The sequence below is a fragment of the Narcine bancroftii genome, chromosome 4 (assembly GCF_036971445.1).
Source record: "Narcine bancroftii isolate sNarBan1 chromosome 4, sNarBan1.hap1, whole genome shotgun sequence".
Taxonomy (NCBI): Eukaryota; Metazoa; Chordata; class Chondrichthyes; order Torpediniformes; family Narcinidae; genus Narcine; species Narcine bancroftii.
This window is the reverse complement of record NC_091472.1, coordinates 286,065,455-286,090,277: the sequence shown is the minus strand read 5'-3', so window position 1 is coordinate 286,090,277 and position 24,823 is coordinate 286,065,455. Positions and strand designations below refer to the sequence as shown.

At 38.3% G+C, this 24,823-nt stretch overlaps 1 protein-coding gene across 7 annotated transcripts in view; it reads right to left on the bottom strand.

Moving 5' to 3' along the window:
- Positions 1 to 24,823, bottom strand: part of osbpl11 (oxysterol binding protein-like 11) — a 126,314-nt gene that overhangs the window by 72,806 nt on the left and 28,685 nt on the right. For 4 of the 7 annotated variants that reach the window (XM_069935278.1, XM_069935279.1, XM_069935283.1 and 1 more), the window contains exons 2-3: positions 14,597 to 14,650; positions 10,378 to 10,446 (exon numbers count right to left, since the gene is read on the bottom strand). The exons of 1 other annotated variant lie outside the window; for it this stretch is intronic. In XM_069935278.1, coding sequence (XP_069791379.1) covers positions 10,378 to 10,446; positions 14,597 to 14,650 — 123 coding nt within the window. The remainder of the gene's footprint in view (positions 1 to 10,377; positions 10,447 to 14,596; positions 14,651 to 24,823) is intronic. 2 more of the 7 variants (XM_069935280.1, XM_069935281.1) reach the window with 1 other exon arrangement.

Below are 24,823 nucleotides of genomic sequence, written 5' to 3'. Positions count from 1 at the left end.
CTGATTTACTTGCATAGTTACTTCAGTGTCTTGCAGAAGAAACTTGCCCCATCAGGGTTTTCCAAACAATAACCTCTTCTTTTGCAGGTCACCACAGAGTTCCTTTTTGTTTCCCTCATTTCAGGTGAAACACTCTTGCCAGCCACTTGCTCTTGTATGGACTACAATGGTTTTAAACAAGCTGCCAGCTTGCCATGCTGCAGAAACAAGTTCTCTCTCTCTCTTAGAGAAAGCCTGTTTTGTCTCGTCTCACTCTCTCTGCTTGCAAAACCACATGACCTTCTTATGAACAGCAAATTGCAACCAGACAGATTGCGGAACCGGACCCAATCTTCTGAGTCCATTCATCTGTTGCTTTCAAAACAAATAATCTATCAATCCACAGCATGTCCAATTAACTTGTGAAGTCTCTATAGGCATTCTTCAAAGATTTTGCAAGGGCATTCAGAGCTTGGACTGCCAGTCTTAAGCAGAGCTCTGGCATTTTAAATGAAATCTGTTTTGTGAAGTGTTTGTTTGTGACCTACACTACTCCGACAATCTATCTCCTTCAAAAACATATATACAGAATAAAATGATATAATCCGTCAGTCTGACTGTTTATTTCTTCTATCAAAGTGAATGACCATACACATTCCAACATTACATTTGTCTAAGTCCTTCTGCAGTTTTCCCACTTTCTCCTCCACCTACCATTGTATCATCTGCAAATTTGTTAACAAAGCCATTCTTCCACAATATAAATCTTTTATATACAACATAAAAAGAAGCAGCCCTAACATCGACCCCTGTGGAACACCACTAGCAACTGCCAACCAACCTAAATATATATATTCCAACTTTCTGCTTCCTGCCAATCAGTCAATGTTTTCCTGTTATACCACGGGTTCTTAGATTTTAAAAAAAGCATAAAATCTGACAACAAAGAACCCATTCTGCACTGCATATGTCGGCCTTGATTATGTACATAAATCATAGAGGGAATAGATCAGCTGCTTATAAGGACAATTTACAGTGGCCAATTAACATCTCTGAGATGCAAGAGGAAACTGGAATGCTGGAAGGAAACACCCACATTTCAAGAAAAAAACATGCAAACATCATACAGACAGCACTGTAGATCAGGGTTAAACCCGTCAATGGAGTTGTGAAGCCACAACTCTACTATCTACACAACCCTGCCGTTGTAGATTAGATAGCTGCACACCCTTATTTTGTTCATCCAAATAAATCAATTATATTGCAACAATTAATTTAGTGTGCTTATCTCTGTACTTGCACATTAGCATATGCATGATAAAAACATTAAAATTCCACCATTAAGCTTCCTGCTTCATAAACCATAATTCCTGATGGGAAGATTTATGGCCATAATTCTGTCAAAACTATTAATACTTATTACATTAATACTTCCCATTTATTTTGATCTTGCATATTATAATGTAATTGCAGACTCTGGCAACTAGAGGCCTCGAATATTTTTACAAAATAGACAACATATTGTGTGCACATATTTTAAGCTAAGCAAACACGTTTTTGGTGAGGTATAACTCTTGAAATCTACTGATTTATAAAGCCAGAAGGCACCACATCAGGTAACCTCAAAAACCATAGCAATGGTGGTGGTAATGGGCTGCATGGAAGACCAGACTGGTTAACATAAATACCTTCCTCCTTTTCCCAATCCAATGTGTGATCTTCACATTGAACAATACAAGTTGTTGAGTTCTCAGGCTGGTGGTTTTTTAAAAAAATATTTTATTTAAAATCAACACATATGACAATTATAACTATTAATAATAGCCATAAATCGATATTACAGATCTTAGAAATATATACTTATATATATTTTTTAAATATTATTTTTTAAATTTTATTTTAATTTATTTGTTTATTTTGTTTCAAAGAGAGAACAAGAAAAAAAACACCTAAAAAACACCTACTAATCCTTACCCCCCAACCCTTACTAACCCTACTAAAACCTAATATCTAAAATATATAATAGCATAGTTATATATTGAATTGGATTGCTTCTGAAGACTCAAGGATCCCCCCCCCAAAAAATAGCATTTTTTTATAAAAGACCCTTACTCATTTTTAGGGAAGACTTCACCAGTCCGGAGGACTCGAAATAACTATTTATAATATTAATCCCATTATTCAAGCATACGGGCTCCAAATCTGTAAAAATACAGACTATTTACTCCTCAAATTGTATGTATTTTTTTTTCTAATTGAATACATGTTTGAATCTCTGTATGCCATCCTTCTAATGATAATGAAACATCTGATTTCCAAGTAACAGCAATACATTTCCTTGCTATTACCAAAACTAATTTAACAAATTTCAATTGAAATTCTGATAAAGTTAGTTTGGGAGTTATATTCTCAAAATCAGCAATAATTCAGGATTTAATGGAAAAACAACTCATGATAAAACATACTAATGGAAATCCTAAAAGGTTTAATCTTTGAACAGGACAATGAACAAAAGTTCCAATATCCTTTCCACATCCAAAACATTGATCCGATATATCCGATATCTATCTAATCAATTTCTGAGGAAAAATATACAATTGGTGTAAAAAGTTATAATGAAGTAATCTATATTTTACATTAACTGTATTAGACATAACTTCTTTACATAAATCTTATCCAACCTGTTGATCTATTGTTATATTCAAATCTTATTCTCATATTTCCTTTGACTTAAACAAACCTAATTTAGGTGTTTTTTCTTCTAACATCATATATGGTATTGAAATAAATTTTTTAGCCATTCCATCAACAATTGTTATAAATCTGTAGGTAAACATTTAATTGAAAATTACAAAAGAGTATATTATGAGGAATATCATATTTAATTTTTAAATGATCAAATGGCATCAATTTATAATTCATATAACAATCTCCTAATTTTGAAATTCCTCTATTATTCTAAGTAGTCAAAAAAGGATCATCTTTTTTTTAATTAAAAGAGGATTAACCAATGGTGCTTTTAAAACAACAAGATTTCCATCAGTTTCTAATCTAATTTTATTCCAAATATTAAGTAAATGCTTCAATAGTGGAGCATCCCTATCAGTGGTCATCAACCTTGACTCCCATTTATAAATAAATTCTTCAGGTATAGTTTCTCAGATCTTATTTAATTCAATTTCCACCAATGATAGGTTAATTTTCACAAAGAAGGAAACAAGAAATCTTAATTATGCTGCTTTATAGTAATTCTTAAAATTAGGAAGCTGTAATCCTCCTAATTCATATTTCCTTGTTAATTTTTCTAATGATTTTCTTGCCATTTTCCCTTTCCAAATAAATTTTCTAACTTGTTTATTTAAATCCTGTAAAATGTTTTGAGATGGGTAAAGTCTGAAATAAATATTGAATTCTCAGAAAAATATTCATTTTAATACAATCAACTCTTCCAATTAGAGTAATAGATAAATTTACCCACTTTTTAAATTTTCATCAATTTTCTTAAATAATGGAATACAATTTGATTTATACAAATTTTTCAAATTATTGTCAGTACGTATACCTAAATATTTAATCTTATCTGTCCATTTAAATTGAACATCTTTTAACATTGTGAGTAATCCCCTTGTACCAATTCCATTACCTCACTTTTGTCCTGATTCATTTTATATCCTGAAACCTTTCCATACTCTACCAACTGCTTATAAAGTCTAGGTAATGATAATTGTGGTTGAGTTAACTATACTAACACATAATCTGCGAACAAAATAATGTTATGTTTGGTCTGATTAACTACAAACCCTTTCAATTGTTGATCAGTACGAATCCTTTGTGCAAAAGATTACATAGCCAAAGCAAACAAAGCTGGAGATAATGGACATCCCTATCTACTTGATCTAGTGATTGATACCTGTCCATTAGTTAATACTTTAGCCTTAGGATTTTCATAAAAGCTGTAATCCAATTTACAAAATTTCAGTACAAAACCAAACTTGGTCAAAACATTTTGAATTCTTTACAAAATTCAACTGGAAATCCATCTTCTCCAGAGTTATTATTTTGTAAACAATTAGGTGCATCATAGACCTCTTGTTCAGTAAAAGGACTATCTAAATCATCTTTACCTGTCTCAGTTAGGTTCGGTAATATTATTTGTGGCAAATAATCATCTACTCAGATGTGTATAATTTTTATAAAATTTCTAAAAAGTTTCATATATTTCTATTGGTTTAAATGTCACTTCATTATTATTTTGTTATATTGCATTAATTGTTCCAGAAGTCTGTTCTGCTTTTAATTGCCAAGTTAAAACTTTGAGAGTTCTCCTAATTCATAAAATATCTCTATTTAGATCATATCATTTTTTTCTGTTCTATATGTAAGCATTGTATTATATTGTAATTTCTTATTAGTTAAACTTCTATATTCATTCTCCAATGGTGAATTTTGAATTTCTTTTTCTAACACTGTTATTTCTTTCTCAATTTATCTAAATCTTTCATATATTCCTTTTTAATTTTTGAAGTTGTAGCTTATAATTTGTTCTCATAAGATTTTAATGCATCCCATATAATAAACTTATCTCCTGTTGAGTGTAAATTTGTGTCACAAAACAGTTCTATTTGTCTTATAAAAAAAACAAAAATCTTCCCTTTTCAATAATAAACAATTTAATTTCCATCTATATACTGACTTTTGCATTTCAGAAAATTCCAATTCAATCAACAATGGGGAATGATCAGATAATATTCTTGTTTTGTATTCAATATTCAAAACTCTTGATTGATTTTGAGCTAAAAGCAAAAAAAGTCAATTCTAGAATATGTATCAAATCTATTAGAATAAAAAGAATAATCTCTATCTCAAGGATCTATCCTTCTCCATATATTAATTAAATTTAAATCCTTCATTAAATGTAACAAAGTTTCAACTGTTATTTTTGATGATTTATCCAATAAAGGATCCAAACAAAAAATAAAATCTCCTCCAACTAAAGTATTTTCATGAACATCTGCTAATTTCAAAAATGTATCCTGTATAAATCTTTCATCATTTATATATTTAACAAAGTCCTTTCCTCTGAAAATATTTGACAATTAACCTTTATATATCTACCTGCTGGGTCTGTAATCACATTTTGAATCTTAATTTGACAGATTTTTCCTTAAATAAAATTACCACCCCTCTATCTTTAGAATTAAATGAAGAGAAAACTACCTGGTCTACCCAATCTCTTTTTAATTTTAAATCTTCTTGTTCAGTTAAATGAGTCTCTTGCAAAAAAAAAAGCAATATCCACTCCCAATTTCTTAATACAGGACAAAATTTTATTTCTTTTTATTGTTCCATTAATATTAAAATTTAATCTTAACTGCTTTATTCATTTTCCTTATTTATAAAATTTATAAAGTTAATTTTCATCACTCTTATCCAGGAAGAATTCCCATAAATTAATTTGGGCCTGATATAAAATCATATAACCTTTTACAGCATGTTGTCATCTGTAATGCAGAAACAACAAGGTTATTCAAAGTAAATACATCATAATTAATTACTAAAAAGAAAAAAAGAAAAACAAAACAAAAATCCTTCACCAAGTGCTAAAGAAGCTAGCACTACCATCCTCCATTTTATGGGTTGTGGACAAACCACAAAAACACATGCATCTGCCAGAAATCAAACTAATACATTCCCTGTCCCTGCGGGGGGTGGAACCAAAACCATTATCTAACCAACAGTTCCTTCCAGTATAAAAATTCTTCATCCATCAAAGAAAAGGGGGGGGGGGGGGGAAATACCACCCCCTCTCTTTATACATCAAATTCATTGCAACAAAATTGGTACCCTCTGTTACTTAAATTTTAGACAAATTCTAAGTATACTCCAGGTTGTACATAGCTTGTAAAAAAAAAACACAATCTGTTGATTTGATAGATATTTTCAAAGTAGCTGGTAACGCAAAACAAATCGATAACCTTTATTATATAAAACTTTAACTGGATTAAATTCTCTCCTTTTCTTTAATAGAGTTTGACTCAAATCTTGATAAGTCTTATCCCCTTCATAGCTCAAAGGTCCATGTTCTCTAGCTCTTCTCATCGCCAAACAAAGCAGCCTCTCTCCGTCTTGGTAGTTCAAAAATCTAACCAGGATAACTCGGGGTCTCTGGGCTGGACCTGGTTTTGGTCTCAAACCTCTATGTGCGCTCTCAATTAAAATCTTGTCCACAAAATGTTCTTCTCCAAATATCTTCGGTATCCATTCTTGAAAAAAAAAATCACATCTTCTCCTTCTTTGCCTTCAGACATTCTCAGTATTTTAACATCATTTCTTCCACTCAAATTTTCCAGAATATCAACTTTTTCCAACAATTCATCAAAATCAAATTGGTCGTCGTATCTTCGGACACATTAGACGTTGTACTTCTTTGTGAACATCTTGAATCTTATTTTCCAATTTATCAACTTTAAAGCATTATCCACTTTAACTGTCATATCGGTTTTAACTTGCCTCAATTCTGCAGTCAACAATTTAAAATTATTCTCCAAAATGTCAGCAAGTTCATCTATTTTAGTCTCAATCTTGTTAATTTCTTTCTTAAAAATCTTCTCTTGCCTCTACATCGTTCCTCTTCTGAAATTGACATTTCTTCTTCACTCTCATACTCTTCTGAAGCTTCTTCCACTGGAGAAGTATCACCTTCTTGTTCAGAGGTCGAAACGCCAGATTGCCCCTTTAAAAGACTTGGTATTTTATCCCAACTTTTCCTCCAGCGCCATCTTTGCAGGGTGCCACCAAGAAGGATCCAGGGGAAGGTTCCTCACCAGGGTCTTCACCAGCAAATCTGGAGAGGACTTCAGCGGACTGCTTCGTTGACTAAGTAGGCCCAACTTTCTTCCAATCTCACTGGTTGCAGGCAATTCTTGTACTGTGCACAGAAGTTAACATTAATAAAGTTCACCAGGCTTTGGTGCTTAACAGGTAAATGGTTACCACTCAGGAGGGTTCTTGTTGGTTCTCAGAGAGTTTTTCTTGTTCCAGGACATACACAACTGATTCCTTTTTAATCAGCCACTCCAGTGTCTTGCTGATGAAACTTGCCCCCTACAGGATTCTCCAGATGATGACCTCTTTCTTTCAGGTCACCAGAGTTCCCTTCTGTTTCTCCAATTCCAAGGGAAACACCAGACAGTCAGTCCTCTCCTTTGACCAGGCCGTTTTCCAAAACTTGCCAGCTTGTTCCTCTGGAACCGATGTCTATGTCTCTCCTCTTTCTCTCACTCCCTCCAACTCTGAGAGCAAAGCCTATTTCTTTTTTCTGCTCTCTGCCTGCAAAGATCACATGACCTTCCAGACAGTCAATTCTGTTTTCCAGGCAAAGCTGCTACTTCATGTTGTTACATTTGTTGCCTTTTGCAGTCCATCATGAGTCTCTGAGCATTCTTGCAAAAAGCTCCTTCAATAATTCTGTGTTTTAAAGTGTTTGTGTGTGACCTACTCTAACAAACCTTTCCCAATTTATCTCCCAAACACCTCTATATACTCTTTCACATGCTTTGCTGGAGTGAGATGTTGAAGACATTGGCTAGTTGCTCAGCACAGGTTTTCAGTCATCAATCAGGTACTGCATCCAGACTGGATGCCTTACTCGGATTCTCCTGAAGTCAGCCTTGGATTCTGACAGAAGAGGATCATCATCGGATATGGGGGTGCATAATGGCTCTTCCTTGTTCTAGTGGTCAAATCACGTGTAGAGGGCATAGAGTTCATGTGAAATGAAGCTTTGCAGTCTCTTACTGCACCAGATTTAGTTTAGTAGCAGGTTATGGCATTCAAGCCCTGTTACAGCTGTCGGGTAGCCTTTGCTGTTTCCATTCTCTTCCGTAATCTCCACTTTGCACAGGAGATGGCTTTTCGCAGGTTGCACCTGCTCTTCATGTAGCGTTCTGGATTTCTAGCCTTTCTCAGCAGGTTCTGGTTCATCCAGGGCTTGACTGTGGAAAAGTCTGATTTCATGGGGACAGGTGCTTTAATAAAGTCTGTAATGTCCCTGGGCTAATCATTCAGATCCTCAGCTGAGTTCTTGAATACCGCCTAAGCCACTGACTCGAGGCAGTCTGATAACTGTTCTTCAGCCTCCCACGACAACCTCTTGGCTGTCCTAATTCCTGGTGCCTCGCTTACTTACAAGATTAGTAAGCTTGCTCTTGACACCAAAATTAGTCTTGTCATAGAGGACAGTGAAGGAGAATACTGTCCAAGGTTACAACCTGATCTTGTTTACAGATGCACCATTAAAAATATCCACTCTGGATGCATTACTGGCTGCAAAAAAACTACAGGTTTGTGAATGCAAATTCAGACATCATATACTTCCTTTCCCCTCTAGCTACTCCACCTGCATTTCCCACTACCTCAGAAAAGCAGCCAACATATTAAAAGACTTATCCCACCCTCACTTACTCCACTCTCCTCCCATCAGGATCAGATCATGCATTATCAGAGATTTGAGGACAGTTTCTTTCCTGCCATTATTCAACTCTTTAACAAACCTTGTACGAGTAAAATAACGATGTCTTTGCTCTGTACTAACTGATCTCTCTATGGAACTCTGCACTTTATACTACATTTTTACTGCTGTACAATACTGCATTTTTACTGCTGTACTATGTATGGGTTGACCACCTGGATTATTGTTTGGAAAACAACATTTTCACTATAAAATACACACGACAATTAGATCAATTTGAGATCAACTAGGAAAGAAAGCAGATAAAAGCTAATTTGGACAGTGCAAGGTGATGCATTTTGCAAAGTTAAACCTGAGTAGAACTTGCACAGTTGTTGAACAGAAACCCTGAGGATACAGGATTCCCTGAAAGTGACAACACGAGTCAACATGGTAGTGAAGATGGCAAATGGAATACTTTTTGGTTTTTTTTAAATCAAATGGGGCACTGAATAGAAGATTTGGGATGACTTGTAATGGCTGTATAAGACACTAATGAAACTAACTGGAATATTCAGTTCACTTCACGTCACCATATTATAGAAAGGAATTTAATTAAGCTAAAGAAGGCTCAGAAAATATTCAAAAGTGCGCTGTTAAAATTGGAGAGTTTGAGTTAGGAGATGAGGTGATTGACATTGTTATCCTTGGAGATGAGATTAAGAAGTGAATATGAAGGTTAATAAAATCATGAAGAACATAGATGAGAAGGTTCGCTAGAGACATTTTTTTTCCAGACTAGGGCAATCGAAAACCAGAGTGTAAAGGTTTATGGTGACAGGGAACTTGAGGGGCAGATTTTTCACAAAGAGGGTGATCCATGGACAGAACAAGCTGCCAGAAAAAGTGATAGAGGCAGGTACAATTGTAACATTTAAAGATATTTGGACAGGTTTGTGGCCAAGAAGGATTCTGGGGATGTGGGCCAAATGCATGCAAATGACAACAGCTCAGAAAGGCACCTTGGTTACCATGGATTAGTTGGGTTGATGGATTTGCACAATTTTTTGGACAAAATATTTGAGTTCACAAATAGTATTTGTTTTCCCAACTTTCAACTCTTTCAAAGCAGCGTACTAGTCAATACTAGATGACACCATTGCTAGAATCATTGTCTCAAGTGGAGCAACCACAATACAAGCTACAGTAATATCCCCATTCGCTAGAATTCAAGCAGCCGGCAAAAAAAAAAATTCTGGAAAATAAATAGGTGATAAATTAGAGTTTAAAATTGATGTCTCCTGGCAGTTAGTTCAACAATCCATGCAACCTCAAAGCAACCAGAAAATTCAGTTATCCAGTAAATAGCAATTCAGTAGGTGCTGGATATAGGGGGTTTCACGGTCCTTCAATAAGTTGTAACTTGGCATATTAACTGGTCAACTTCATTCAGCCAAAAAAGGAAATATTTTAAGATTAAGAAAAACTGTATCAATGTACTATTTATTTGACATGTAAAAACAGACAAAACAATTTCCAATTCTATTGGAAACAGTTTGAATCAGTGTAATGCTCAGCTTTAAAGCCTCTCAATTAACTGTATTTTTATTTAGACATACAGCACGATAACAGGCCCTTTTGGCCCATGAGTCCACGCCACCTAATTTACCCCCAATTAACCTACACTTCTGGTACATTTTTGAACTGTGGGAGAAAACTGGAGCCCCCGGTGAAAACCCACCCAGACACACGGGGAGAACGTGTAAACTCCTTACAGACAGGGTGGGATTTAAACCCAAGATCAGTCCCAATCGCTGGCGCTGTGAAGACATTGCACCAACCGCTAAGCCAAGTATTATTCCACTCAAATGGCACTTTCCTGGGTCTAACACTTACAAAGAAAGCAGAACCCCGCATAATAAGCTTAACTGAAGAAACCAGCAACTCACCGATATTGCCAGCCAGTGACAAGATTAGTATATTTCATCAAGCATCCACATACATTCTCCATATGATCACTGAAAGAGAGAGAATAAATTTCAGTCAAAACTACCCAAGCAAAGGAACAATTACGGAATCAGACTATACGTTGCACACCAGAAAATAAGTGTTGGTTTGCTGCATGCAGGAAATGTTTAAGTAGCTAATAACTCTCAGATATGTAACTAATAAACAGATCATACTAATCATTAAAAATTGGGCCAAGTGTCTCCCATAGGCCAAATACTGATGCTGAAAATAAATTTAATTTATAATACACTAGAACCCGATTTTAGCCATAGAAACCCATTCGACCCAATTAAACAACCAATCCTGTATGTTTTTGCATGGCGGGAGTAAACCAGAGCAGGTCATGGAGAGAGCGTACAAACTCGACTGACAAGGCCAGACTCAAAATCAGGCCATTGGTGCTATAACAGCATTCCTGTCTCAAGGACAGAGGATTGGTGCCCTGATCACCATCAGCTCAGATGTATTGTCAAAAGGTTAGATCATGATTAACAAGTGGGTGAGTGACTGTTTTTAACCATACATCTGTTTTACTGAAATATTTTCACAAAATTTTCAGTGGAAAATCAAAATTGTTGCACTCAACAAGAAAATGAGATATATTAGGAGAATTGATGAAAATTTAGGGAGGAAAGAAAAATGTACTCCATTTTAATTGGCACATTATAGAAAGTTATTTGGAGCCAGAAAGAACCCAATGATAAAGATGAGCAAACACAATTGATATACTTTTAGGCAAAAATTATTTCAAGGTAGTTTAAAAGAATTAGAAAACTTCTGAAGGATTGAGGGCGGCAAGTAGCAAATTGGCAAGATCAGTTGAAAAATTAGTATTTGAAGCGAACAGAAGAAAATTTTGTGCATTTTTATATTATGAAGTACTATCATTTTGGAATCAAAACTATGTTCTGGTCAGCTGGGTGTCTAATTGATAAACAAATGCATGAACATTAGTTACAGTTCAGATAATGAAGCAGTCGGGATCTATAGGAACTAAAATATTGAAAATATTTGTGCAAAAGAAAATATTCAGCAAGTGACAGTTGCATGAGAGGTGCCCAGACATTGGTTAACTCTCATAAGAGCTGACTATCCTTCACTATCATCCATGACTGGAACTTAATTGAATCAACCACGTTTACTCTGTAATATTCACAACAGATCAAAGACCACGTAATCAACAGCAAATGACTCGCTTCAAAGTCTTCCCAATCTACAAAGTGCAATTTAAAAAATTTAATTTAGAATACAGCACAGTAACTGGTCATTTTAACCCATGAGCCCATGCCACCCATTAACCTACAACCCCAGTACGCTTTTTTGAAATCCAGAACAAACGTTCAAAAATGACCACTTGCACAAAGAGTGCATCTCCAAAGGATCAAAGGCAACAGAGGTGATTTAATCACATTATTAATCACTCAATCACATGAAACATATATTAGACTTGTCACCTCTGACACACTGTGCTGCAGTGTGTTCATCTATAAATTGCACATGCAATGTTTCAGGGCTTTACCATTTGCAACTTTCATTCTAATGATGTCCAATACATAGAAGCGCTCGAGTGCCAGCAGTCCCTGCGAGTTCCTCTACAAGACATGCACCATCCCAACTTTGAAATGTAATGGTGTTTCTGGATTTTGGATCAAAATCCTTGAACACAATCTGACAGTACCAAGCTAGCACCTTTATTACAAGAATATTCAGTAGTGCAAAATTACCACAGCTATTTTACGGCATTTATGGAAGGATAAAATAAGTATTTTCCTTGTTACTGTTGCCCATATCCCATGCATAGTTCAAAATAAAAGAGTCCCAATATGCTGTTTTGGTGAGCAATTGGATCACGTTCTCAAATGTCCTGGTCAATAATCAAGTCCGCAGTCAACATTACTTAAAAAAAAACTAAGCAATCATCATTTGCAATTTGTTATAGATTTCTCATGTGTACAACTAAATGCCACATTTTTTAGATTACAACTGCTATTGCGTCAAAAATACTTAATGAGCTTAGAAGCACCACAAGATGTTTGGGATCATAAAGCCAAAGAACTACATTTGATTGGCATATTAAAAGCCAATCCCGACACTGGACAAGCATCATAACAACTAGGCATTTTTTAGACTATGAAAAATTTCATAATTTCTTAAGTGTAATGAGCGAGCATCTGATACTTTGATTTGGTTTAGGACTCTCATGATGTAATAGTGCAAAGGTGCCCAATCTGACAAGATAATATTTTTAAAGGTTCAATCTGTGTAAGGATATCTTCTCAGCAAGTTGAGAAGATATTTCAAATTCTGCCTTCTAAAAAGTAAAGGAATAGATTTCAAAAGATTTTTTTTTTTAAATCATCTGACTTTGAAGCTAAATATAGTGGATCAATTTTTAACAATGATGGACAATGAACCCTACACCATACCTCATGCTTTCTCTTCCTTTACACCATTTTTTTTAAGATTGTGTATTTATGAAAATGTCATTTATAGCAATTTTTGTACCATAATGCTACCGCAAAACAACAAATTTTGCGACTTGTTCACGTCAATAAAAACGAATTCTAATTAGAGATGATTTTGAACATATCCTTGATTTTTTTTTAGACATACAGCACTATAGCAGGCCCTTGCAGCCCATGAGCTTGTGCCACCCAATTATACGCAATTTACTTACAACCCCTGTACATTTTGAAGGGTGGGAAGAAACCAGGATGAAACCCACGAAGACATGGGGAGAAGGTACAAACTCTTTACAGATTGTGCCAAATTCAAACCCAGGTCAATGGCACTGTTACAGAGGTGCATTAACTGCTAGGCTAACCATGCAGTCCTAAATTTGTTCTTCTGGTATTATTTCCATGAGAGAGGAGTATTACTGGTATTATTCCTGCAGCTTGAGATCCCTGCTGTAAACAGATCCACACATGGGATGGCAAGAATCAATTTGTTCAGGTAGATCTTAAGTGGTGTACCTCGTCTGACATCTTGGTGCATTGAAGCCAGTGATGAATTTCAAAGTCCAATTGTGCTGCAATGTGCTCTTGAGATATGGGAAATTATCCACATCTTGAAGAAAGTTGCTAGTGTTGGAAAGCAGTGTGTTGCAGAACCCATGTTTTGCAGATTTTGAACACATCATGAACAATGTTTAAATATTACTCCCATTGAACATTGATAAAATGTTAAGTATCGTGAACATAGGCCAAGTTTAGTGTTGTCATAATGGATTCAATCTCTAAACAATACTGACAAGGGAGTGGTAAAGGTCCTGCACCACATCAACTGAAAGATATGGATCATTTCACATATTTCAAGAGCCATACCTCAGCATTAGTGGACTTTAATGAAATTTAACAGTGGCTTCAGTGCACCAAAAACATCTGTTTTCTGGGGCAAGGGGTATTTGAAAATGAAGACAACACCACAGTAGTCAAATATCAGTGAGATAGAAAACAGGATGGAGATTGAAAGTCTAGTGGGATTGATGGCAAGATAACATCTCTTCAACATCAATAAGGTGGGGGGGGGGGGGGAAGGAGGAGATGATAATTGACCAGGAGAGGAACGATCCACATCCTTGTCCATATCAATGGCACTGAAATTGAAAGAGCAGATATTTTCAAATACTGAGGAATAAATATCTCCAATGACCTGACCAGAGAAAAGCACATTGATGCAACAGTCAAGAAAGTGCAGACTAAGTAAGTACAGCATGTTCCCACTGTAGCTCAATAACATCTACAGTGCTTCTGCTAAAACATACTTGATGGATGCACAGCATGGTATGGAAGCTGCTCTGCACAAAATTGGAAGCTGCAGCAACATGGGCAAACTTTCCTTCCTTCTTTCAATGGACTGTATCTGCATCTCCCCACTGCCCAGAAAAAGCAGCCAACATGCTGAAGGATCCATTAAATCCTGGACACACACACACTCTTCTCAGTCCACCCATCGAGAACGAGGCTTAAAAATGTGAAATCATGCTTCAACAAACTTAAATAAAGAGTTTCTCCCTCCATCTATCTGGTTTCCAAATGAACCCTTAACAGTGTATCATGCTTCTCTATCTTGGTACTAATTGATCTTGCTTTCCAATGTAATCTTTTACTGTGTAAAAAGTACTCTATACACTGATATATGAATATGAGAAATTACCTTTTAGTCTGTTCACTCATTGTATGTGATATTTTGTATATTCTTGAAGGATCCCTGAAATAAAGGTTGGATCAATCAGTCAGAGTGCTCAGAGTTTAAATTTCTGATCTTGCACCCATGGTCACCCATGCACATTTTGGACTTGCTTGCATAAAGCTGCACCGACACTTCAGTGTCTTTGTCTTGGTGAAAACATTAAACTTAGATAGAGTCTTTCTTTCCTTGGCATCCTTCAAGGACACTTGGGTATTATCCCCGACCAACATTAGCAAATGGACCACGTCCTGAAACACACAAAGTGCAGCACAGTAACAGGCTCTTCAGTTCAAAATGGTGACCCTGAACATGATGCCAAATAAATCTAAATCTCTGCTGCTTGCACGATACATATCTTCTTTTCCTTCATCTATCTGAAGCCTCTTCAAAGTGAAAAGATTCCACAGAGCAAAGTAGTTCTGGTTTCATACAAAGATTTTCCTGCTTTCTGACAAAGATTTATTTCTCAACTATAACCAACAAATCATAATGTCTGAACATATATTTTATTTGATATTTGTAGGACCTCAACCACACATAATTGGCCATATCTGGTATATGCATTGCCGTCTTCAAGATTCCTTCCTTCTTAGGCCGAGAGATCTAAACTACAGTGTAAGCTTTCCATGGTGGTGCGACTCTACCCAATAGATTTCTCTTAATGGGATGCTCTAGATCTGTGGTTTTCAAACTCTTCCTTTCCACTCACAGATCACTTCAAGAAATCCCTATGCCACAGGTGAACTGTGATTAGTAAGGGATTGTTTAAGGTGGTATATGGATGGGAAGAAAAAGTTTGAAGACCACTTTTTAAAAAAAATCATACCTAATTGACTCATTATGTGCACAGTTTTATAACTCCAAAAGAAATGGGCCAATGACAATTTTTCTCCAGCAAAATATTTCAGTAACAATTGGGTCCAGAGCAGTCATTCTCAACCTTTTTTTCCCTCATTCGCATACCATCTTAAGTAATCCTTTACTAAACACAGAGCACCTATAGCATAATTACCATATATTTCGGCATACAAGTCAAACCCCCACCTTTTATATTGGGTGTATAAGACCACACCCACAAAAATCACAATGATTGATCTGCTTAATGTTGGCTGGAGGTGATTGCTTTAATGGAGGGTCCATCAAAATGACAAAAGTATGAAGTGATAGAAATGGCCAAGAAAACCAACAAACGAGCTGCAGCAAGAAAATTTGATGTCGATGGGAAGAGATTGGAGAAAAAAGAGACTTTAAGAAAAATACCAAAAAAAAACAATGTTCAATGAGAAGATGAATCACTCATTGGCCAGAGTTGGAAAATCACATTGCAGTATGGGTATGTGAAAAGAAGCAAAAGTATTACATAGTTACTCAACACAAGAGCATTTGCACTGAAGTGGGCAAAGTCGCACCCAGACCTCAGTAAAGATTTTGAAGCTATAGTATAGGTTGGTGCAATCTTTTCATGAACAGGAAAAATCTGGTATTACGACAAAAAAACAAATTGCTCAGAAACTACCAGAAGATTTGATCATAAAGTTGTAAGTTTTCACGACTTTATTATATGTAACCGGCAGAAATAGCAGTTTGCATTGGCAAATATTGGAAACATGGACAAAACCCCCCCATGAATTTTGACATGGTAGGCAATAGAACAATGGAATGTAAACTGTGCAAACCAGAAGTACAGGCTATGAAAGGACCAGGTTTACCATGGTGTTATCGTCCATGGCTGAAAATAAAAATTAAACCCAAAATATAACTTCCAGCAGGTATTTTTGTACATTTTCATGAAAAAGGATGGTGTTATACTGGCACCAGCAGTCTGCCTGTGTTCGGAAGACACACAGAACTGTCAAGCACCACCCATCCTCTCCACCTGGCCAACCAGGTATATGCCCGCCCTCCAGCCAGAGGACGCACTGGCATTGGCCAGGACCCATACAATAGGAGCTCCTGCTCCTCAGAGCAAGTTATTTAAACCACAGCCTCCACTGTCCGCTCTCCTGCACTCAGTCTGGGTCGCTGTCGCCACAGCAGGACACCATCCACAAAGGAACATAGATAAGGAGTACAAATCCCTCACACTGACCAGGGAGTCACCATCAATCAGGTAGTCACCAGTAGAGCAGCCACAGACCTCCACTAACAGGGAATTAGAGGCTGCATATTTCCCCCTTTCAAACAAGCCACCTGTACGGCACCACACCTGGAGTCAGAACCCTTCCCACGGGTCATTACTTCCAAATTGTAATGAGTGCCCGTGCACACTCTAACACCACTGAACCCCTTCCCCTGGATGGGATCCCTAGGTTGGGTGTGAGCCAGTTGCAAGTTAACTCTGTGCGCGTGTGTGTATGCATGTAGTTGTCTGTTTCACTGCTGCATCCCATTAACTTGTTTAAACCATTATTTAATAACAGTGTACTCCGGGACTGCCCCGGAGTTCATCTTGTTTCGTGACTAATAAAGTGTGTGTTTTACAGCACCCTGCGTCTCTGACTCGAGTTCTTGTTGTACCCAAATAAACTAAAAATCACGTACTACAGATGGATGGATGAAAATGGTTTAAAACTATGGAGAGACAATGTGTGGAACAGGCGGTTTATGCAAGGAATGGAGTTTGCTGGTCTGGGATATGTTTCGTAACTACTTAACTAAGAACACAAAGTAGATTAGCACAAAATAATACTTATAAGGCAGTTATCCTGGGCAGTTTAACGTCTCTATTGTAACCTCTCGATGTCTGCTTGAATAAGCAATCCAAAGACCATTTATATGAAGAATGGAATACATGGATGATAAGTGCAGAAAAATAGTTTACAAAAGGGGGTACAATGTGTGCTGCATCACTTGATGTGCTGTTTGACTTCATGGGACAAAGTGAAAGCAGAAACAGAAATAAAATTGTTTTAAAAAGGCCATTAACTCTTATGCAATTGATGGCATGGAAGATTACTTATTGTGGGACACTGACAATGAAGCTGAAGCTGCCCCATTGGATACTGACTGGGACCTGTATGATGACTGTTTAAACAGTGAGAGGATGGATGTGCTTGCCACGATCTTTGCCTCAGATGATGAAAGTGATTTTGAAGAGTTCTAAATGTGCCTTTGTTCAATAAAAGTTTTGTTAAATAACATTTTCAATGAGAATTTGTTGGAGTTGGTTTTTTTTTTGGATTTTCTAAGGGCCAACCTCTATGCCAAAATTGGTTTTCAAGGGTCGATTTATAAGCCAAATCGGTGTCCCGTGGATTTTATGAGCTGAATTTAAGGTCTCTAAAGTATATCCGGCGTACAAGTCAACCCCTATTTTTTTGAGAAATTTTTGAGAGTTTCGAGACTTGACTTGTACGCCGAAATATACAGTTGCATACAGGTATGCAAGTGGGAAGAAAAAGTTTGAAAACCATTGCTCTAGATAGTCCACAGTGTGCGAATTACATACTTCTTTCATGCATCTGTTAATATTGGCAATAAATAAAATTAAGTGCCCCATGATAGCTTTAACCGATCATTCAGAAGAAGTATGTCCTTCATAAAACACAATAAAAAGTAAATCAAAATAGCTTCTGGCAGAAGATTATTCTCCCAAGTTATGATGGCACAGCAAAATAATCTGCTGGTGTGATAAAACAGTTTCTCATTTCCCCTTCCTTTAGGACATTTACATGAAACAATTTTTTTTTGATAATGGATGACTTTACACATTTACTGATTAGCTCTCCTGGTCAATTAGTTCCTCTCCTGGTCAATTATCATCTCCTCCTTCCCCCCCCCCCCCCCACCTTATTGATGTTGAAGAGATGTTATCTTGCCATCAATCCCACTAGACTTTCAATCTCCATCCTGTTTTCTATCTCACTGATATTTGACTACTGTGGTGTTGTCTTCATTTTCAAATTATTTAGATTTCTGCAACTTCCTGTGGTTCTGCCAAAGAAAATCCTCAGAGATCTGATGATTCATCACTATTAGACTATAATAAAGGAAAATAAAACAAACTTGTGTACAACTCAGTACAGGCTAACTATATGCATTTCCAATATGCAACACTGATCCATTTATAGTCAACTAGAATACATCACATGAACAGCATCTCAAAAAGATTTAACAAACAAAATAAATGACATTTTATGTAAAAAAAACTGCTCCACAAATTTCAGAAATCAGCTGACATTAGTACGTTAGTTCTTGCATTGACTTGTGCAGTTGATGTTAAGCTGCAGTAGCGTGTTAAAGAACACTTCATCACAGAAAAGGCCCTTCAACCTCAATTTTGTGCCTACCCATATAATCCCTAAAAAAAGTACGAAATCCACCCTACCCATAACCATCTATTTTTCATTCATCCATGCCCCTGATATTTCAGCCTCCACCACCATCCCAGGCACACACAACTCTCTGTGTAAAATATTTACCCCTGATGTCTCCCCTAAACTTCCCTCCCCTAACTTTGTGCATATATCCTCTGGTATTTGCCGTTCCTGCCCTGGGAAACAGGCACGGTCTGTCCAGCCTAATCTTGTAGACCTCTATTAAGTCCCCTCTCATCCTTCTGTGCTCCAAAGAGAAAAGTCCCAGCTCTACTAATCTTGCTTCATAAATCTGGTTTTCCAATCCAGGCAACACCCTGGTAAATCTCCTCTGCACCCTCTCCACGTCTTCCACATCCTTCCTATAATGGGGTGACCAAAACTGAACACAATATTTCAAGTGTGGTCTCACCAGAGATTTGTACAGTTGCAACATGACCTCTCTACCTTTGAATTCAATCCCCCTATTAACGAAGCCCTGTATCCCATAGGCCTTCTTAAATATCCTAGCAACCTGTGCGGTGACCTTAAGGGATATATGGATTTGAACCCCAAGGTCCCGCTGTTCATCCCCACTCCTAAGTAATCGACCATTAACCCTGTACTCAGCCTTCTGATTTGTCCTTCCAAAATGCTTATCCAGATTGAACTCCATCTGCCACTTTTCTGCCCATCTCTGCATCCTCCCTATATCCTTTTGTAACCATCCACAACCTTCAGATCCATCCACAACTCCTCCAACCTTCATTTCATCCCCATCCTCATCAATCAGGTCATTTATAAAAATCACAAAGAGCAGAGGTCCTGGAACAGATCCTTGGGGCACTCTACTAGTCACCGATCTTCAGGCAGAATGCTTTCAGTATTACTCTCTGCTTTCTTCCTGCAAGCCAACAGCCAAGGTTCCACTGATCCCGTGCCTCATAACTTTCTGGATGAGTCTCTCGGGGGGACCTTGCTAAAATCCATGTAGACCATATCTACTTCCCTACACTCATCAATTTATTTTGTTACCTCCTCAAAAATCTCAATTAGGCTTAGCTATGCTGACTCTCCTTGAGTAGACTGTACTTCTCCGAATGTCTCTCCAATAGAGGACACCACAGACATTAGACTCACCGGTCTATAATTCCCAGGATTCTCACTAACTTTTTTTTGAACAAGGAGATTACATTTCCCATTTTCCAATCATCCGGCACCTCCCCGTAGCCAAAGAGGATTCAAAGATCATCACTACTGCCCCAGCTTTCTCTCACTTCCCACGCAACCTAGGATATATCGTGTCTGGCTCCGGGGACTTGTCAATTTTGATGTTTCTGAGATCCAACACTTCCTCTTTCTTGATCTCCACATTGTCCAGCACACAGGCCTGTTCTATTCCCACTTCATCCTGATCAAGGTCCTTTTTTTTGTGAACACTGAAAGAAAGTATTCATTTAGGACCTCCCCAACCTCCTCTGCCTCCAGGCACATTTCACCTCCTTTATCCTTTAGTGGCCCCACCCTCATTCTTCACATACGCGTAGAACGCTTTGAGGTTCTCCTTAATCCCAAATGCCAAAGCCTTCTCATCTGACAATTTGGAGAATATTATTCTATTCATGTAAGCAATTAGAAAAAGCAATTTAACAAATGTCTGTTTGAAGTCAGAGACAAATTAAGGCTCCTTCCTATACTTAAAAAAAATCTAAAAAAACTTAAGCATTTACTGAGCTTGTTAATTTTTGATGAGTTTTTTTTAAAAAAAAAAGAACATCCATGCACAAAGTGACACCTTGCATTCTCGATAAAGGGTCCTAACCTGAAATGTTGACTGACAATTTCTTTCCATGTATGCTCCTCACTGGCCGAGTTACTCAAGTCTCTAAAAGTTTGCAATTTATTTTACACCATATTTCTACTCAAGAACAGAAACAAGTATAATATCAAGAAACACACTGTAAATCAAGGGTATTGTTAAAGGGCATGCAGGATATCACATACAACCCAGAGAGTATTTTTCCTGTGGGCCAAGCAGAACTTCTAATTACCAATGACTATAAATTGTTCTCAAGAAGAAAGAAGCATACACAAGAAAGAAATGTGACAAACTCACTGTGCAAATACAGAAAATAAATATTGAGTAATAAACAAATAAGTCTCTGAATGTCTGTTGTTGAGAAGTCTGATGGTGGAGGGGTAGCAGATATTCCTAAACCTGGAGGTATGAGTCTTGTGGCACCTGTACCTCTTTCCTGATGGCAGCTGTGACAACAGCATGTGGTTTTAAACTTCCTCCCTAAACTCGCATTCCACCTTAAGCAGTCCCTATGCCATAAATGCTCTGATTAGGAAGGGGAATGTGAGTGGAAAGAAAATGTTTGAAAACCACTGTTTTAATCATACCTAATTGGCATTGGAAACACTGGAAAATTTTCTACAGATGTGTGGTGGAAAGTGTGCTGACTGGCTGCATCATAGTCTGATATGGAGACACCAATACCCATGAGTGTAAAGCCCTGCAAGAAGTAGTGGACACAGTCCAGGATATCACAGGCAAAACCCTCCCCACTAACAAGAACATCTACAGAGAATGCTGCCATCAGACTGTAGCAGCAATCATCAAGGATCCACACCACCCAGCACACGTTCTGTTCTAGCTGTTACCATGAGGAAAAAAGTATAGGTGCCAAAAGACTCACACCACCAGGTTCAGGAACAGCTGCTACCCCTCCACCATCAGACTCCTTAACGATAAACTCAATCAGGGACTCATTTAAGGACTCTTACTTTTGCACTTTATTGGGTTTTTTCTCTCCTCTGTATTGCACAATCATTTGCATTTATTTGTTTGTATGTGCACATTGCGCAGTTATTTTGGACTGCCAATAAGTAGCAATTCTGCCACACCGGCAGAAAAAAAATCTCAAGGTTGTATGTAATGTCAAATATGCACTGACAATAAATCTGAAATTTCTTGTACAGCAGGTAACTAAGTTCACAACTGTGCTGATAAGAAATTGTTGAGATGCACTTGGCAATCCACCCTGGTTGGTGAGGAAATCCATATCCATGGAATATTGAGGCTCAGATATTGGAGTTTACAGATTAGCATTGAAGGGATGTTGGTGTTGAAATTTCAAACTACAATCAATAAAGAGCATCCTGGTGTATGCATCTTTGCTGTTCAGATGTTCCAAGGTTTTGTGTAGAACCAATGAGATGGCATCTGCCATAGACCTATTTGCTGCAGTTGGCAAATTGGAATGGATCCATGTTGCTGCTCAGACAGATGCTGATATGCTTCAACACCAGCCTTTCAAAACACTTCATCACTATGGATGTGGGTGCCAGGGTCGGTAGTCATTTAGGTAGGTTACCATATTCTTCTTGGGCACCAGTACAATTGATGCAGGATAAAATAGGTGGGTTCCATGCCATGCTGAAGTGAAATGTTGACAATATCCGTGAATACACTAGCCAGTTGGTCATGCAGGTTTTCACTACTCGGCTGGATACTCCATCCAGACTGGATGCTTTCCTTGGATTCAATCTCCAGAAGGCAGCCTGCATGTCATCTTAGGATATTGACAGTGGAAGATTGGTAGGGGATGTCGGTGTGCACAATGGTTCTTCCTTGTTCTGGTGGTCAAATGGGTATGAAAGGCATTGTGCTCATCTGGGATTGAAGGTTTGCTGTCTCCTACTGGACTGGATTTGGTTTTGTAGCAGGTAATGACATTTAAACCCTGATACACCGGTCAGGTAGCCTTTGTTATTTCCATTCTCGCCTGGAATATCCACATCGCCCAGGAGATGGCTTTCTGGAGGTCATGCCTGTGCCCTGGATAGAGTTCTTGATCACTGGACTTAAATGCCTATGATCTGATTCTCTCAGCATGTTCTGGATTGTATTTTTCATCCTGGGCTTCTGGTGTGGGAAAAACCTGAATGATTTGAAAGGGACACACTATCACATCTGTTTTAATAAAAGTCCACAATGGCTCTGGTGTAAACATAAAGAACTTCAGTTGAGCTCCCGAACACCGCCATTGACTCGAGATGTCGCAGCTCTGTGCTGCTGGGACTTGATTTTCAATGTCACCGTAAAAGCATGACGATGGAGTTCAATGGGCCCCATCTATCCCTTACTCTCTGAAACCAGCAGTTCTCAAATCACCCACTGCAATCCACCTATCCTTCAATGCCTCCCTCCCATCAAACCCAGCCAGCAACCCAGTCAATCTGCAGACTCCATGCTCAAAAACACTCCTCCTCTGTTTGCCAATCTCACCCCTGATTGTAAACTCATTGTCACCAAAAGTAGGAGATAGTGCCAGAGACAGGGCCTTTATTTGGGCAGAGGTGCAGCAGTTACTTAATGAGTGGATCATTAAGCCCAGCACAAGACCTTGGAGAGCACAAGTAGTAGTAGTGAGGAATGCGTTTAAAAAAAAAAAAAAAATAGGATTGTCATTGAGTACAAACAAGACACATAGCCTCTCCCCCGTATATCCGATATGGCGATCCACATATCATCAGCTCCCTATCTGTCCAGAGAACCGCCGATACACTGGGTTCAAGGGAGATGGCCATCTCTACCACTTCCCCTTCGACATCACCAATGGAGCCTCAGTCTTTCAGCAGGAGAGGCACCACATGGTAGATCAATATGAGCTGTAGGCCACATTCCCGTATCTTAACAATGTCACCACCTGCAACCATGACATACAATAAGGCCAAGTGAGTATTTCACACAACCTGCCTTGCCATCCTTGGCTGTGTCATTGAGAATGTAGTCATTTGTTCCAGACTCATTTGCCCCATGCACCCACTCCTGGAATTTCCCTTTCCCCCCAAGCCTTAAGGCCCTAAAAAGGTGGGTCCCTAACTATGGCCCACCCCCTCGTCAAATCCACCTCTTTCCCTCTGATGCCAGAGACCCGTGCAGCCTTCAGCCGCATCAAAGCAGATATTGCCAAGGCCACAATGCATGTGGTACATGAATTCATCCTGATCCAGGTGGAAAGTGATACGTCAGACTTTGCTCTGGCTACTATCCTTAACCAGGCAGGCAGACCCATTGCTTTCTTTTCCCGTACCCTCCAGGGCCCCAAAATTCAACATTCCTCTGTCAAGAAGGAGGTCCAAGCCTTTGTGAAGGCAGGGCGGCATTGGAGACATTACCTGGCTGGTAAACAATTCACCCTGCTAACTGACCAACGGATTGCCAAGTGCATTCATGTTCAATAATTAGCAGTGGGGTAAAATCGAGAACAAGATAATGAGGTGGAGAATCGAACTGTCCACCTACAATTACAATATCCTGTATTGCCCCAGGAAACTCAATGAGCCTTCTGATGCCCTATCCCACAGAACTTGTGCCAGCACATAGATTGACCACCTACAAACCCTTCACAATGATCTCAGGCACCCTGGAGTTACCAGGTTCTTCCACTTAGTCAAAGCCCGCAACCTTCTGTACTCCATTGAAGAGATCAGGTCAATGACCAAAAGCTGCCAGGTCTGTGCAGAGTGCAAACCACACTTCTACCGGCCAGACAATGCACAGTTGACAAAGGCTACCTGCCCCTTCAATGCCTAAACGTCAACTTAAGGACCCTGCCCTCCACAGTCCGCAATGTGTACTTCCTCAACATTATTGAGCTGTACTCCCGTTTTCCGTTTGCCATCCCCTGCTCCGACTTGACAGCTACCACAGTCATCAAGGCCCTGCACAGTCTCTTCACTCACCAGCTATATACATAGTGACTGGGGGTCCTTTTTCATGAGTGACGAGCTGTGTCTGTACCTGATGGCCAGAGGCACTGCCGCAAGCAGGACCACCAGCTACAACCCCGGGGGGAAAACAGGCAAGTGGAAAGGGAGAACGCCA